General features: G+C 39.9%; 1 protein-coding gene across 1 annotated transcript in view; it reads right to left on the bottom strand.

Annotated features, from left to right (window-relative positions):
• Positions 1 to 17,840, bottom strand: part of LOC129710464 (elastin-like) — a 120,740-nt gene extending 102,900 nt beyond the window's left edge. The window contains exons 1-2 of the mRNA XM_055657419.1: positions 17,777 to 17,840; positions 989 to 1,063 (exon numbers count right to left, since the gene is read on the bottom strand). Of these exons, the coding sequence (XP_055513394.1) occupies positions 989 to 1,063; positions 17,777 to 17,840 (139 nt within the window). The remainder of the gene's footprint in view (positions 1 to 988; positions 1,064 to 17,776) is intronic.
• Between the last annotated feature and the right edge of the window lie 357 nt (positions 17,841 to 18,197).

An 18,197-nucleotide genomic window follows, 5' to 3' on the forward strand; every position in this document is an offset into this window, starting at 1 on the left:
GAGCTTTTACTTTTCATCTCAATAATCAAATGTTAATAGCCTTCTAACAATATGTTAATTGCCTCTGGTCATTGCCAAGAAGCAACAAGAAGCCCTATTAATGACTATGACTGGTCTATGAATCTAGTCTATGAATCTATGACTAATGGAATGAGGCTTTTCAGCTCAAAACTCTACATATCCATTAACCTCCTTACGATTCTACTGACAATTATTTACACTTGGGGTAATTAACCTACCAGCTCCTTTCATCATACCTGGGCATCATTGATTAATGATAATTGATTAATTCTCATTAATTTTGAGTTATATTTACTTTGGCTTAAAGATTTCCCCTGGTTAAAGGTGAAAATACAAATAGTGATATTTTATTAAGAAAAAGGAACTGCAGATTATACTTTACAGAAGAAAAAGGCACAGACTGCTGGAAATAACTCGGCAGGCCAGGCAACGTCTCTGGAGAACAGGTTTTGGGTCAGGACCCTTCTTCAGACTGATTGTAGATGTGGTGGTAAGGGGGGGGGGGGGGGGGAGAAAGCTAGAAATCTGGAAGAAGAGAGGAGGGGCGATACAAAGCCTGGCATGTAATAATTTGATACTGGTGAGGGGCGAGGGGGTGATTGGCAGAGGCCAAAAATGGAAACCATCTACCTATCAAAAAAAAAACCCTGTATCAACCTATTGTCTGCCAGGCTTTGCCATGCCCCCTCCTCTCTTCCTGTCTTTTTCCCCCCCCCCCCCCCCCCCCCCTCCCCCTCCCATGAGGAAGTGTCTTGCCCGAAACATCACCTATCCTGAGATGCTGCCTGACCCGCTGAATTACTCCTGCACTTTGTATCTTTTTTTTTTAGCATTTGATTAAATTAATTTTATATCATTTATATTCTAAGCAAATGTTTATCTCGGTGTTGGCATTATCCCCTAAATGGAATCAGATCCTTTAGGTAAATAGTTGAAGTGTATGTATGAAAATGTAAGCATCACTTACCATAACCTCGGAAGTAACTACTTGGAAGAAAGAGACGTCCTAGTGTTCCTTGACCCCCATTTCCTCCAGGAACTCCTGTAAAATCAATGGGATTTATTGTAAGTGCTGCAAAATTAATTTGCTTTCCTCTCCTTGAAACACTGCAGTTAGTATGTTATTTTACAAAACCTTGTGCTACAGCCCAGAGTTTCACTAAGATGATACATGTTGTAAAGTTTAATCATTAAGGATAGTGTAACTAAAGCATTTCAGTTGATCTGGTATTTTGTAAATATTGAAATGTCAATAGGCTATATAATTTCTCTTAAACTTCCAGCAAGATAAGTGTCCAAAGAAAGGTCCTGACCCAAAACATCACCTATCCCTATTGACCAGAGATGCTGCCGGACACGCTGAGTTACTTCAGCACCAGGTCTTTTTAGGATAAATGTAATGTTGATTTTCAATATGATAATCTAATCTTTTCCACAACAGTGATGTGCCAGTTTTTGTACGGCACTGTGGTTTCAATCTTTTCTGATAATTCCATTAGACCATCTGTTGAAACTTTCTGCCACTATAAAAGTATACGTTTATTTTTTAAAGCGGACAGTTACATGGTTGTAGAATAATGTCTTATCACTTCATACATACACATAAGGGCCTGGGTGTATTCACAATAATGTCAAGGCAATATGCCCTTGGTATGCTCATGCTACCCTCCTGTGTCTCTAAAGCACCATGGAGGACCAGAAACTTACAAATATATTAAATGAAAACTGAATGCGAGCTGCCAATTTATCCCTGGCTCCCCCCCCCCCCCCCCCCCCCCCCCCCCATCCTTCTGAACTCGAGTGAGTACAGGCCCAGTGCCATCAAACGCTCCTCATATGTTAACCTAATATGCTCTTCACACAGTTAAAGAAATTTCTAATACCCAGAGGTCTACTTCTTGGGAAGTATGTTCAACTTCAGCTCCAAACTCACCTGAGGATCATCAGGACAACAAGAGCATTATAGATAGAATTCATTATGGGGTGGCTACACTTGAAACGCAGAATGAAGATGGATGACCACCACGTAGGGTAAAGGGACTAGGTGCAGGGATGTCCTGTGGCCATTTCTTCCCGAAAACAGGTACACCCTTTTGGATAGTGTTGGTGGTGGTGACTGTGCAAGACTAAGCAGCAGCAGCTAGGCCTAAAGCAGCTGTTCCACTTTCATGACCTAATCCACGACCTCTGCCGAGTTTGCCCTTGACTCATACTCGTAGCATGGACGTCACAAGGTCGTAGGAGGTCGTAAGTGGGTCGTAGGTAGGTGGTGATGCTGGTCATAGGTACTCGTGGCACCAAGTACGTCGGGGCGTTATTCTAGCCTGATGAAAAATGTCCACGAGTATAAAAAGGTCATGAATTAGGTTGTGAAAGTGGGACATGCCCTTAAGGCACCAAGTCTGGACTGAACTAAATTGAAAGAGGAGGTCAGCGTTCTTCTGAAGTCCAAATCCTGGTCTGGTCTGGCAACACAGAGTCATACAAGAAGTTCAGATATGACCTTGATAAGGCCATCAAAAAGGCTAAAAGGGAACTTTGCTCTAAAGTGGAGGAGGAGGCAAAAACTTCAAATTCATGGTGTGCATAGCTTTGAAGATCTGTCCTGGATCCAGCACATTGATGCAATCATAATGAAAGCCAATCAACGCCTCTACTTAGAAGATTGAACAGACTCTGTATGTCAACAAATACTCTCTTGACTTTCTATAGGTGTACATAGAAACACAGAAAAATAGGTGCAGGAGTAGGCCATTCAGCCCTTCGAGCCAGCACCTCCATTCAATATGATCATGGCTGATCATCTAAAATCAGTATCTCGCTCCTTCATTTTCCCCATATACCTTGATTCCTTTAGCCCCAAGAACTAAATCCAACTCTCTCTTGAAAATAGCACAGTACAGTAGAGAGCATATTGGCTGTTTGCATCATGGTCTGGTTTGTCAACTCAAATGCCAGAAACAAAGAAGATTGCAAAAAGTTACAGACTTTCAGCATCCTCCTCCCACTTTTATGATATGTATTATGACAAACTTATAAACACTACATTTGGTTTTCTCATCTACATTATTGATATAAATTGTGAGCATGGAACAAAAGCCCCTATACTGAAACAAAAAAGATACAAATTCTTCAACTTCAGACTAGGTGTATTACCCTAGATAATAGAACATGTTTGTCAATTGCCAAACTTTCTGTGTTGTCAGATTTTATTAAAGGACATTTTTATACATTTTAGTTCCACCATGTAGAAATTACAGGTGTGGTTATACATAGCCCCCCCCCCCGCCAAACTTTGATGGCCAGATTACAGTTTACCAAGAAGTATTTAAAAGAGCAACCACAGTTCTCGAAAAAGGTCGTGGACAGGTGAGATGAAGATTAACTTATATCAGAGTGATGGTAAGAGAAAAGTATGGAGGAGCGAAGGAAGTGGCCAAGATCCAAAGCATACCACCTCATCTGTGAAACACGGTGGTGGGGGTGTTATGGCCTGGACATGTTTGTGCTGCTGAAGGTACTGGCTCGCTTATCTTCATTGATGATACAACTGCTGATGGTATTAGCATAATGAGTTCTGAAGTGTATAGACACATCCTATCTGCTGAAGTTCAAACAAATACCTCAACTCAGTGGCCGGCAGTTCATTCTTGAGCAAGAATAATCCCAAACATACTGCTAAAGCAACAAAGTAGTTTTTCAAAGCTAAAAAATAGTCAATTCTTGAGTGGCCAAGTCAATCACCCGATCTGAACCCAATTGAGCATGCCTTTTAGATGCTGAAGAGAAAACTGAAGGGGACTAGCCCCCAAAACAAACATAAACTAAAGATGGCTGCAATACAGGCCTGGCAGAGCATCACCAGAGAAGACACCCAGCAACTGGTGATGTCCATGAATAGCAGACTTCAAGCAGTCATTGCATGCAAAGGATATGCAACAAAATACTAAACATGACAACTTTCATTTATATGACATTGCTGTGTCCCAAACATTGTGGTGGCCTGAAATGGGGGGACTTTGTATAAACACTGCTCTAATTTCTACATGGTGAAACCAAAATGTATAAAAATGGCCTTTATTAAAATCTGACAATGTGCACTTTAACCACATGTCTATTACAAATCTCAAATTGTGGAGTACAGAGGCAAATAAATAAATGATGTGTCTTTGTCCCAAACATTATGGAGGGCACTGTTTCTAGGCACAGTAATCTCACCCTGAGAATGCCAAAACGAAGTGTTCAGACTTTCAACCCCATCTATGCCTCTCATAATTTTATATGCTTTTACCAGGTCACCGCAACCTCTGGTGTTCCAGAGAAAACAATCCTAGTCTATGCAACCTCTCCATGTAGCTATTGCCTCCTAATGCAGGCATCGTTCTGACAAACCCCCTCTACACCCCTTTAAAGCATCCACATCCTTCCTGTAATGGGGTGACGACACGCAATATTTCAAGCGTGGCTTAACCCAAGTCCTAGAATGCTGCATCATGATTTCCTGACTCATATACTCAATGTCCCCACCAATGAAGACAAACATTCCATATGCCTTTTTTTGCAACTCTACCTACTTGAGTGTGTTCTGACAAAATGATGTTTAGCTACTTCATCAATGAACTTCCTTCAATCGTTCAATCAGAAGTAGAGATGTTTATTGATGATTGTGCAATCTTTAGCACCATTCAGAACTCCTCAGATATTGTAGCAATCCATGGCCAAAAACTGGCAAGCCTGAACAATATCCAGACCTGGGCTGTTGGTGGCAAGTAATATTTATGCCACACAAGTTTCAGACAAAGAATATCTCCAGCAAGTAAAATGCAGGTCTCATCCTCCGACATTCAAAAGCATTATCAATACTGAATTCCCTCATTATGAATGTTCGCAAGGTTTTATTAACCACTTATTCCGAATGAATACAGATTGCAGGTTGCTTGATGCATCCCACCCACCATTCACTTGCTGCACTACCAATGCACAGTTGCAGCAGTTTGTACCATCCAAAGGATACACTGAATTAGCTTAACATGACTCCTTGAACATCATCCATCAAACCCACAAATCTCTGCTAACGCAAAGAACAAAAGGCAGCAAAAGCATCGGAACACTACCATGTGTTGCCCTGAAAGCCACACACCGTCCCTATAAATATATCACTGGGCCAAAATTCTGTAATTCCTTTCCTATCAACACTGTGAGTATACCCAATCCTCAATGACTGCAATGTTTCAAGAAGGCAGTTCAGCAGCACCTTCTCAAGGGAAATTGGGAATGGACAATTTTACGCTGGCTCAGCATGCAAAGCTCACATCCCTTGATTGAATAAACAAAACCACAAGCCAGCTGAATGGACAGCGAGTGACAGCCTTTGAGATTCATGAAGAGCACCAAGTTTACCTGGGGAGCCAGCAGTGCAACTTTTGGACAATCTGTAACCCTGGTTTCAACTCAAGAAGAAACAGACCATGACCCCTGGCCTTAAGGAGAGAACATTAATAATATCTATGACGCTCCCATTACAGAAATCAGCATCAGCTAATTTAATTAACCACATAATATTGGAAAATAACTGAGTACTGGGTACAGTAAAAGCTACGAGACCAGCCACACCACAAGCTAAGCCATTCAAGTTCCAACAATAGCATGTACATAATAAAGTGAAAAATTATTGAGCTATGTTCAACTAAACAAAAGCAGACAAATGGCTAATAAAATAAATTGAATAGGGGTTTGGCTCCAGGAGCTGATTGAGTTGCTGCTATTCCTGTAACAATGTCAGTATTGTCAGTTTAATTATTTACATCTGTAACTGCTGAAATCCCAAACTGCTTCTCAAACACAAACACAAGCCATGTTTTCTACAATTCTCCAGTTTGTTATGACATTGTATCAGCTACTAGAACAGCGTTTTGGTACTTGACATACGTCAGGAAACCTTGACTCAGGTTTTCCTCCACGGATTCAATGGCGTTGAATAAGAGACAGTAGACTGCCTGTTGGCTCAAGATGGAGCAAATTTATATGGCTCAGAATGCATGGAACTTACAACAAGAATATCTCAAACTTATCAACCCAAAACGGGAATCTGTAGAAAATCTTGGAATTTCTTAGCCAAGTACCTGCCAAAAAATTACAAATTAGAGGAAAAATAGTTTTGTCCTTGAAATAAACTTTATGGGACGGTACATGACATCTCTAGGGTATTTCTTCTTGTACTCTTTCTCAGTACATTTACTTTTCCCTCTATTTTTTTTAACATATGTGAAAGGTGCTTCTAAAGTACCAAAGGCAGACGACAGAGAAAGAAACTGACTATAGTTGCACCAGTTTCAATGCACAAAAACAATTTTTGTACATGGCTTAAAGGGATAATATTCATCAGAACATTAGACATGGAATCCATTGTGCTTCAATGCCCTTCTTATCTAGAATGACAAAACATTTCCTAACATCATCCCCAAAGCATTTGATATCCATTTCTTGTTTTAACATAGATTGGGACCTTTGGATGTAACACTGCATCAGAGAGATCACAGACACGTACAGTTCTGAGTGGTGACATTGATTTTTATGGGGACCAGTTGTTAATTCAGGCAATGCGATTGGCTTTCCACAATGGCATGCAGTCATTAACTGAATTCACCTCATCATAAATTCAGCATCCAAATGCCAGGTCATTAAGAGGTCTCCTTCATGATCAATTCTAGATTCTCGATATATTTATTGCAAAGGAGAGTAATTTGCCAAACATACACAGTGGATGATGGATAATGGAGGACAAAGGCAACCTTCATTGGCTGGCTTATCATTTCTGTGTGATTCCTAAACACAATTGCTATAATGATACCAATGTGGGCACCAGAATTCCTCGATGACGCCTCAAAATATGGATTTGGTGTCTTCTTCTGTCTGGATGTTCTCTGCCATATACTCCAAGCAAGTGCACACACTTTATTGTGTGCTGCATGCTGCTTAATCTCCTGATGCATATGCAGTAGCATATACTAGAATGAGATCTAGAGGCTGAAGACCTGCAAAGAGTGGACCAGAAGTCTAAAGAAGTGACAGTCGAGGGGTAAATCACAAATAATAAGGATTGTTGAATGAGGTTACCTATGCTCAACCATTAAAGGATACCATTAGTCACTTACAGGGTTAGTACTCCATTCCTGGTGACTGAGGACAATTATGAGGGGCATGATACCAGATGACCTGGTGCCTACATGAAGGCAGTCATCAATGTGCTGAACCTATCTATCAAGTAACATATTGGAAGATCGGGTTAGAAACACAGAAACATAGACATTAGGTGCAGGAGCAGGCCATTTGGCCCTTTGAGCCTGCACCGCCATTCAATATGGTCATGGCTGATCATCCAACTCAGTATCCCACACTTGCCTTCTCTCCATACCCCCTGATCCCTTTAGCCACAAGGGCCACATCTAACTCTCTCTTAAGTATAGCCAATGAACTGGCCTCAACTACCTTCTGTGGCAGAGAATTCCACAGATTCACCACTCTCTGGGTTGAATTAAATAGAGCTCAGAGTGCTGTAATATTTTATTAAACTGAAGTCTAAACCTGATCCAGCTGTCTTACTCTGAAGCACAGATGTCAGCCCCTATTTTCTTTATTCCCCTTGGAGGTGGGCCTCTGTACAGTCAGAGCAGAACTTTGCTCACAATGCTCCATAAGAACATAAACTTGCCGCATGGTTTGTTTTTATGAAGCAGCAGCCACATGGCGAAGACGAGATATTTAATTGTATCAGGTGTGCAGTGCATGTATGCATTGAGTCTCTGAATAGCTTTCACTTGTACCTGTATTGTCACTTGCTCCAGTTGGTGGAGTGTGAGGGGATTGGAGCCAAACCTTCGCAAACATCTGCTCGGTCTCCTGATTCTATTGGACCTCCCAGGAAAGCATGGATGCGAACTTCCTCAACACTTGCATTTAATGACAGTGTGCTCACTATCTCAGTCCATCTGCAAGAACCTTGTTGTGAAAATATTCCAATACGAGTTCTCCAGAGAAGTATAAACAGTATGTTTAATAGCAGGTAATCATGAGTCATAGAGGGAGATCAATAATCTGGCTGGGTGGTGCCAGAGCAACAATGTTGTTCTCACTGTGAACAAGCTCAATGAGCTGATTGTTGTCCTTAGGAAAGGAAAGCCAATGGTCCATTAACCTGTCATCATCAGCATGATGGTGGTGGACAAAGTTAACAGCTTCAAGTTCCTGGGCATGCACATTTCTGATGGTCCCATTACAGGAAGGATGTGAAGGCTTCGGAAAGGTTGCAGAGAATTACCTGGATTGGGCTTATTACCTACAGGGAGAGGTTGGATAGTTTTGAATGGAATGCCAGACATTGTGGGGAGGCCCAATAGAAGTTTGTAAAATTATGAGAGGCATAGATAGGGTAGACAGTCCAAACCTTTTCCCCAGACAGTAAAATCAAAATACTAGAGGGCATAACATTAGGGCGAGATGGGCAAAGCTTAAAGGAGATGTTTAGGGGCATTTTCTTTGCACACATTAATCCATGCATGCAAACACATACACAGTGGTCATTACTTGTTACACACTGCTGGGGGTGGTGGTTGTGGCAGAAGTGACAGTAGCATTTAAGAAATTTTGAATAGGAACATGAATATGCAGGGAATTAATGGATATGGATTATGGTGTAGGCAGATAACAGTTGGTTGTGATATCATGTTCGCCACAGACATTGTGACAAAGGACCTGCTCATGCTGTATTGTTCCATCTGTCCTGGACTCAGTACATAGATGTAATTACAAAGAAAGCTCATCAATGCCTCTTCTTCCTCAGAAGTTTAAGACTATGGATAAATGGGTAACTTCCATGGGTAAATCACCAGAATTTAGATTGAGGGGGGATCTTATGGAAACTTACACAATTCTTAAGAGGTTGGACAGGCTAGATGCAGGAAGATTGTTCCTGATGTTGGGGAAGTCCGGAACAAGGAGTCACAGTTTAAGGATAAGAGATTTAATCCCCAAGAGATGACAGCTATCCAGATTTATGAAGCAATTGTTTTGTAATCACTATTGCTTGATTAGTTTTAACTGAATTTAAATTCCACAGCAGTCATGGTTAGAAATAACGTTTCTCTCACTGTCTCTAGTCGCGAATCACTTGTTCAGTAATTTAACCACTGGTGTTAAAAATACGCACACTACTGTTACTTCACTCTCTGTGAATTTGCCAGTGTGTTAGAGAGATATTTCTTAAGACCTGGCATTATGGAAGTTTAAGGCCTGGCATTATAGAAGTTCTTGATATTAGGGGAAATTATGTAATTTTGTTCTGTACCTGAATGGGAACATTAAAACACAAAGCAATACCACTCAGATGAGATAATAGACAGATGTGCAGTGAGTGTCAGTTGTGATAATGCACAACAGAACAAATAAATGCCCAAGCCATGGGATTTTCAGGATAGTACATGGTCTTAAAAATGCATTCAGTGAAAGAAAAAATGCACAAAGTAATTTGAGCTGGCTATGGCAAATAAAACATTTGGAAAAATAAAGATTTTATTGCATTGCAATTAATCTCAAGGGGAAAGAGTTGTACCAGGCTGGCTACATATAGCTAGTAGAGAGAGCTGCTGCTTCATGGCTCTGCAATCAACCCTGAATCTAAAATGATGTAGTATCGATTTCCAAACTCCCTTGTTACGGTCCTTGAAATTATTTTTATTTGCACTTTTTCCGCAGCTGTAACGGTATAACGCTGTAATCTTATACTCTACACTCTGGTATTTTTCTTTCTGCACTTTTCTACTTGTTTATAGATTGAATGGATTCATCAATAATCTAACCTGACTGGATAGCATGGAATATGTGCATTTTCCTTATGACCAAGTGAGTTTCCTTCAGACACTCCTGTTTCCTCCCATATCCCAAAAATATGAGGCTTGGTGGATTCATTGGTCACTTAAAATGTAAATGAGATTCTGGACAATGTATTAGATACATTCCATGTGTGAGATAAACTACCTAGAACTGAAATCATTAGACATCACAATTTATTGTCTTACATCTAGTAGCAGGGTAATTACATGTGTGGTGTTATGTCTGTCTTGAAGCTGTTGTGGCACTGTAATTTCCTGTAAAGGATTATGTAAATGATCTAATCTAATCTAAACTAATCTAGGGAGAATTATTTTACTACTTTAAATAAAGGAGTTAACAACTTTTACAGATAATTAGCAATTTGCAGATTTTACCATTGCTTAGAGATCTGACATTGTACGAGGTAGACAAAAATGCTGGAGAAACTCAACGGGTGAGACAGCATCTATGGAGCGAAGGAATAGGTGACGTTTCGGGTCAAGACCCGTCTTCGGACATACATACAAGATGAGTCTGAAGAAAGGTCTCGATATAAATAATATATTTATTTGCGGACTATTCCTCCAAACGCACTGTCAGCCATTTTTGGTACCCCTCCCAACACCAACCTCTCTGTTGCGGTGAAACGGGTTCTAGCTTTTACAACCTTGTTAGCCTGGAGACTGATCTTGCTTAACTGGAGGCTCACCTGTCCCCCGACACACACCCGCTGGATTAAGGAGGTGCTTTACAATTTAAAGCTTGAAAAACTTAGGGTCTCTCTCAAAGGCTCTACCAAGACATTCCTAGATACATGGGACCCTTTCTTGGAACTTGTTAACTCTCTCAACTTGTCCCCGGACTCGGAAGAGGACTGAGTGCTCTCCACCATTGTTCTGCTCTACTGCAGCTGCTCTCCCCTTAACCCTCCCCACACTTATTTATTTAATTACTTACTTAGTTACTGTTATTAGTGACCCCCTTTTTTTCCTTTTTTAATTTTTTAGTACTTTTTGTTTCGTTTATCTTACCATATTTGTGTGGATGTGTATGTATGTGAGTGTTGTTTGTCCCCGTTTGGTTCCGACCTGATTCGGGTGGGTTGAAGGTGGGTAAGGGTAAGGGCTTTGAGGGTCGCTTACATACTGTTGCACAATTATGCCTTGACTGTCACTGTCTGTTATCATTGTATGTATGCAAATTGCTGTGAAATTCAAATAAAAAGATTTAAATCAATATATTTATTTGCGGTGACTTGACCCTGAATAATAATAATATCAGACCTGAAATGTTAACACATTTTCTCTTTCTGCTTATGCTATCTGACCTACCGAGTGTTTGTTCCCTTCCATTATAAGGGGATATTACATCTATATACCTATAAAAGTATATATATATACACACACCTTGTATGTATACTTCGTCAAAACGCTACGCGCTAGTGTTTAAATGTTTACACACTCTGACTCACATTTTTCCCCTCCATGCAATAATCAGGTTCACTCAAGATTTCATCCTATTTTTCACAAGTTATTGATGATTCAAGATTTTAAAAAAAGACAAAAAACGGTTCTCACTCACAGGTTTTTCCAGCACTTTCCACTGATGATGTCACAATGCCACTCACAGTGAACCAATCACAATGGGCTCTCAAGCTGCCGAGTGCCATAATGACATCACAATGGGACGTTACCAATGGTAACTGCAGCTTCCCATAGACAGCCTATTTTTCCAAGGAGCTTCTAGTGATGATAATCACAATGGGCTCTCAGGCTGCCAAGTGCCACACCCCCCCCCCCCCCAAGACCCTTGTAGTTCTTCACACTCCCACCCCCCTTTGCCACCCCTACCCCCCCCCCCCCCCCCCCCCAACTTGTAGTCTCTTTGCCAGAATGAGAGTACAAGCAAACTGGAGGAACAGCACCTCGTATTTCACTTGGGCAGCTTATACACACCAAAGGGTCCTGGCCTGAAACATCTCTATCCATTCTCTCCAGAGATGGTGCCTGACCCGCTGAGTTACTCCAGCATTTTGTGTCTATCTATTTGCTTATTTTAATATTTTGAAAATGTATCATCAAATTCTTGTGAGGCCAAATAATATTCTAATAGCTCAATTTCACACTCCCTTCTTAGGCAATATACACTTCCTATGATGCAGTGTCCAGAACTCTTCACAAGACAAGTGTAATCCAACCAGGAATTTGGAGGATTGACCAATCCATTGAGATATTAATGGCAGAATTTCATAAGTTTTTATATTAGTGATCCAGTGAACAACCTTTTGATCAATGATGATCCCTCCCTAGGATAAATCATGTGTTGCTCAAATATTATTGCCACTTATCAGTCCGACCCAGTAAGCCCTTCCATCAAACACTATCAAACTTTACATACATTACTGTTCATGGGATTTTACTTCCCTTGGGTAATTTACAGTGGCCAGTCTCGGTCTCATTACATAAAATCAGTCATGTCCAAATGTAGACGTTTCAGGTCAGGACCCTTCTTCAGAAGAGATTCAACTTTTTTTTTTGCCTTCCATCACAGTGAGGAATGTGGAGGAGTCACTGTGGTGGATGTTTATGTTAAAATGTATTTTGTGAGTTCTGTTGCTTTTTATTGGTATGACCGAATGGCAAATGAAATTCCTCGTATGTTGCAAAACATACTTGGCTAATAAAGTAAGAACATGATTATGATTAGAACATTGATGACTGCTTTCAAACATTATATTGAACTTGATCATGTTATAAGAAATCTGATATTTTAAGCTATTCTTTCACTGTATACATGTAAAGTTGTGTTCATCGCATTTATCGTTTCCTTATTTTCAGTTACTATGACACTGTCATCCTTTAACTTTGTTGTTGCTCACCCACGGTCCTGAAAATGTACAAATTGTGCTGATTTTGACATTCTTTCCAAATGTCTTTACATGTCCCGTTTGCACATTTTACCTTTTACAGTGTTGCATTTTTATTTGCTTTTTGTTTCATATATTACCCCTAACATCTTGCAGCTCTCAATTTTTTTGGTAAGTGGGGCTCTTAAATAGGTTCTCTACCACATTCAATTATTTTATTTTATTTTAATTACCCGTCTGATTATACAAAATCAGCCGTACACAATTTTGGAACCCTAATAAGGGGTAACACTTCCCCCTTTCAAACATTATAATTGAACTCAATTGTATTATAATTGCGTTCAAGAAGGAACTGCAGATGCTGGAAGATCGAAGGTACACAAACATGCTGGAGAAACTCAGTAGGTGCAGCAGCAACTCAGCGGGTGCAGCAGCATTTATGGAGCGAAGGAAATAGGCGACGTTTCGGGCCGAAACCCTTCTTCAGACTGAATTATAATTCTATATTATAATTGCCATTGGATAAAATGTTCACACATACACAGACTTAACTGCTGACTCATTCCTAATTAAAATAAGGCTCTCATTTATTGGCTTTAGTATAAACTGTTGCAGGAAACCAAACACATTCAAGAAATTAATCATAATTAAAATGCAAATTCACCTATTTAACCCAAATAAACCAATCTGTCCTTAGTGCATGCATTTATAATTTCAATATTTATTGATTATAACATTTCATAGCTACTAACAGAAGGTCTGTACAAAACTTCCATTGTAAATTATTTTCTATTTCTTTACTATGCTCATTATCTCATATCTGACTATTTCATAAAGAAGGAATTTCTTTAGTCAGAGGGTGGTGAATCTGTGGAATTCATTGTGCCAGACAGCTATGATGGCCAAGTCAATGGATATTTTTCAGGTGGAAATTGACAAATTCTTGATTAGTAGGGTTGTCAGGGTTTATCGGGTGATGGCAAGAGAATGTGGTTGAGAGGGAAAGATAGATCAGCCATGATTGAATAGCAGAGTAGACTAGATTGGCTGAATGGCTTAATTCTGCTGCTAGAACCTATGAACTATATCCTTTCCCAATATTATTTTGCACTCATATTTAGTTGCTAACGTTTATACCCAAACCATCATTATTAATCCTTATCTTTCCCAGACTTTATAAATATAGTGATGGTCTTGGAGCTATTTCTTAGTAGTTACATCATCCCACCAAATCAAATTTACATCTGAATTTCTTCAGATTTGTCTCTATACTTACAGCTTGACCAAAAATTATTTATTTTTGTTAATGCACTGGAGGTGCTTTAATGATTTTCTCAAGTCTTTCTTTCTTCCATCCGAATTTCCATTCTGTTAGTTTAACCTTTATTTACGGAGACCAAAGCACACTTTCTGGTGATATATTTAATTCATTCCCTTTATTTCAGAATTATTATTAAGATTATTTACCTTCCCTAGTTTGAAGTCTTGTTCAAAGTGATGGCCAATCTTTTCATCCTTTCCAGCCCAGTTTAGGTAATCACCATCCCAGCAATACAGTTCCTTCTTATCATTTTGTTAGTATTCTTTACAGAAGGACAACTTCTTTCCTACTATTAAACATTACAACCTCAAATAAGCTCTGAACTACAATAGACTATTATTATTGCACTACTATTGTTTGTTTTTTGAGTATGTGTGTGTGTACTTGTGAGATGTGTATATTCACACACACTGAACTTTTTATTTTCTCTGGCTTATCATATTGTTTACATATTGTTTAGGGTGTACTATGTTTACATATTCTGTTATGCTGCAGCGAGTAAGAATGTCATTGTTCTATCTGGGACATATGACAATAAAACACTCTTGACCCTCTGGTATTCCGTGAAAGGTACCTTTCTTTCCAGTACTGTCCCCGGCATACATGTCTCCAGCCACCTAACACTGTTCTCGTTGGCACATAGATAGTTGTAATCAATTTCAGTCACATATCCAATTAGCACCATAGCCTCCTGGCAAGTTCTTATTTATTTCAATACGATTTTAGACGCCTTTCATCCTTGCACTATTAATGCTAATTTGTCCCAGTTGGCCGTGTCGAACAGGGGATGGGTTCAAATTAAATTTAAATATCATACTTGTATCCATTAAGAAAATTGGAAACTTGGACGACACCAAGCCGAATGCGAAGATTAAACGCAAATTTATTTTCCGTTTAAACTTCTGTCTAATAAACTGTTGTGGGAACGTTTTAAGAACAATAAGCCTTATATATGGTCGTAATGCCAAACATCTGCAGCATTACTTTTACCGTTTTTAGCAAAGGCAAGTCAGAATTAACGCATTTACGCGATTACATAGAATGTTTATTGTCATTTGAAAATCCCCTGTAAGTGGATTCTTGGAAACAGTACCTTGTGTCCTGTTCGTGCAACAAAGTCCTTATGATTTGCTGTGAATAAAAGTCTACACACCGCGCAAACATAGCACTTGAACGCTGCGGGACATAAAAGTTGGGATTTGTTCAACTTTGTTGGCTCAAACGAAATCTAGTGGCGCGCCAGTTTTGGAACGGAGCCGTCAGAATTTCCCACACACACAAAACAATTCACAGAGTGGCGCTATTTCCCGCTTCCTGTTACGTTAAGACCATTGTACGCCGGTCACTGCATAGTTCTGTATGATTAAGTACTGTATGTATTGCATCTGCAGTCAGAACGGGTTTTGTAAGGCTAGTTTCAAAGCTCATCCATATCCACACGTATTAGTTGCGAATAACGACATTTCGGCAGAGGTGAAACGGTGCAATGGCTTTTAGGAAAACTTGGGCAGATTTGGACGTTTGCAACTAATAAATGTCTCTGTTCCCCCAAAATATCATCCATGACCGTCGAGGTTTCGCTGTATCGTTTGACATGAAGACTCCCTGTGTAAAGTATTAAGCAGCAACCAGATTGTTTTTTCTTTCACAGCCATCTTTTTATTGTTTAAAGTTTAGTTTTACCGTAATACTTTTTTTTTTAAAAACATGAATAACCCTGTACTAAATTTGTCTGCCAATTTGCCTTCAAAATATCAATATACGGTTGAATTCAAATTATTAATTAGATTATCTAAAAGAGGCAGTTCTTTTCCTAGATCTGTCACTTTTTTGCCTTACGTTTTGAAGTAGACTGATTTGCAAAGAAACCACACCTCAGCTCTATTCCATGCACTGTTTTTGAGCGAGGCATGGCACCCCAAATCGGAATAGATTTCTCTCTAATCTGTCGATTGTCTTCCACGCGTGTACTAACCTCGCAGAAAACGTTGAGCCAACATTAGAAATCTGCTCGTTTTCCCAATTTGAATCCGTCAAGAAACGAAGCCAGAAATTGGTGATTGACATCGTTTGGAGATAAGTGCTCATCTTTTACACGACGTTCCGATGAAAGATGCACATGATACCTTCATACATTTATGTTTAGTTTTATTTGTCAGTGTTGGGATAGTTTCCCCCTTTCTAGCCATCATAAAACTATTAGTTAGGCCAAGGTTGTTCGTTTTATTATGAAACGATGTTTTCGCCAACATGACTGGTACCGAGGAGGATGGATGGGACTGGGGGGGGGGGGGGGGAGGATGGGGATATTTGTGTTGATCTGCAGCCTAATTTCTGAGTGAGCACAAGCAGTTCTCACTTTCGGGGAAGTGTGTTGTATCTCTGGCCAGACTAATATTACGGCTGCTGCTCATCACACTTTGTTCATTTGTCCACTGTTTAAATGTTTTTATGCAAAGGTTTTAAATGTAATAGGGTGAAAAGACGAGTATGGAGGTTGCATGCTGATGGCGATTCTTGGTTTCTTGGTCCTCCAAAATATTCCAAATGGAATTTAAACTGGGAGGTGATGCAAGCCTTTGCCTTCGATATATCGATTGTGATCTCTGGGAAACAATACTTAAATATTCACTAATTATGAAATGTTCCTCTGGAAGACGACATGGAATTGACGGGCCGAATGCCGTCCTGTAATTTTCCTGAGATGGAGTTAAGATTACAAGTTCTAGCCGTAATCAAACTCCGATGTAGGGAGTGGGTATTCTACGTCCTCCAGATGACACGTTTGGGACATGTGTACCAGTGACAGGTTGGTCTCGTGTGCTCACGTCTCATTAAAGTAGTCTTGTGCGTGAGATAACTGGTCAGAAACCTCATACTGAACAAGACTGCTTCGAGTTGTGCACAATATACGGATGAGAACTAGTGAGAACTTAATGCCTTCCATTTCACGCCAAGATATTTGGCAAGATATTCGTGTTTTGCCAGTGAATGCAATTACTGGTTGTAAACGATTGTGGATTCTCTCCTTGGATTGGAACCGTGCGCCGCAGTTACGGAAACCGCATTGCTCAGCTTGATACAGAGACTCAATTTATATCCATGGTTTTTTATTACAAAAACATAAGCGAGAAGGGCATGGACCCAGTAGCCTTTACATTTGCACGCTTATAAAATTAAATTCATCTTAAATAAAAATTAAACAGTGTCTGTTTTTCCAAGGGTTGTTTAAAACTATGAAATCAGATTGCTGTTTAAATTGACTTCTTCCAGACAGATTCTTCGGTCATAAATTTCTCTCCAACTGTTCCTTAATGCCGAAGATCTTTGACAAGTAGACGCGCGCGTACGCCGAAACAGCCAGAGGGAAACAGACCTACATTAACACTGATGTTGAATATAGAACATAAACAACTACACTATCATAAGAGAGAAAGGGTCGGGTAGACTCGATGGAAACTCGACGAGAAGGGGGTTACAGTCAGAAATGTATAAAGAAGCAAATGACACGGACATGTTAAGAATGGAAATTAAATTTTAAAAGAGTTCAGAAGTTACACAAAATTCCATGAAGCTGATGCATGAAGGCTAGTGCAAACTTAAAATGAATGTTATTCCTTAATAATAACAACATAAGACAAATCTCCATCGTAATATACATTGTATCAGAAGTAGTAAATGATATGACATCGTGCACTCACCTCCTTGCAGAGACGAGTTGATGAGACTCAGAAGCAGGTATCCCTGGACGAGCCACAGAGCCATCTTGTCGGGCACTCCAAAAATACTAACGCTCTCCAAGTCCAAGCGCTTTTATTCACTTGACCCTAATTGCCACTTGTAAGAGACGGATGTGGACAATACGTAATTAGTGAGGGTCCCGACTCCGTCCAAGTAGCCAGTTGACTTTTCTCCCCTGCGCTTTTTTTTTCTAGCCATTCCTGCCAACATTGCAGAGCCCTTGCCAGAATCTCGGCAATTGCGTCTGTTTTCGTTGCCAGGTCGTTTGCGTGCGTTCTGAAACTATTACAGAAGAAAAGGACAGCAAGTCAGCCAGATACGGCAGTTCGAATAGCGCAGTATGGGCACAATATGGGAAAAGAGACATGCTAATTTGTAGCA

This window comes from Leucoraja erinacea, chromosome 28, assembly GCF_028641065.1.
Source record: "Leucoraja erinacea ecotype New England chromosome 28, Leri_hhj_1, whole genome shotgun sequence".
NCBI classification, from domain to species: domain Eukaryota; kingdom Metazoa; phylum Chordata; class Chondrichthyes; order Rajiformes; family Rajidae; genus Leucoraja; species Leucoraja erinaceus.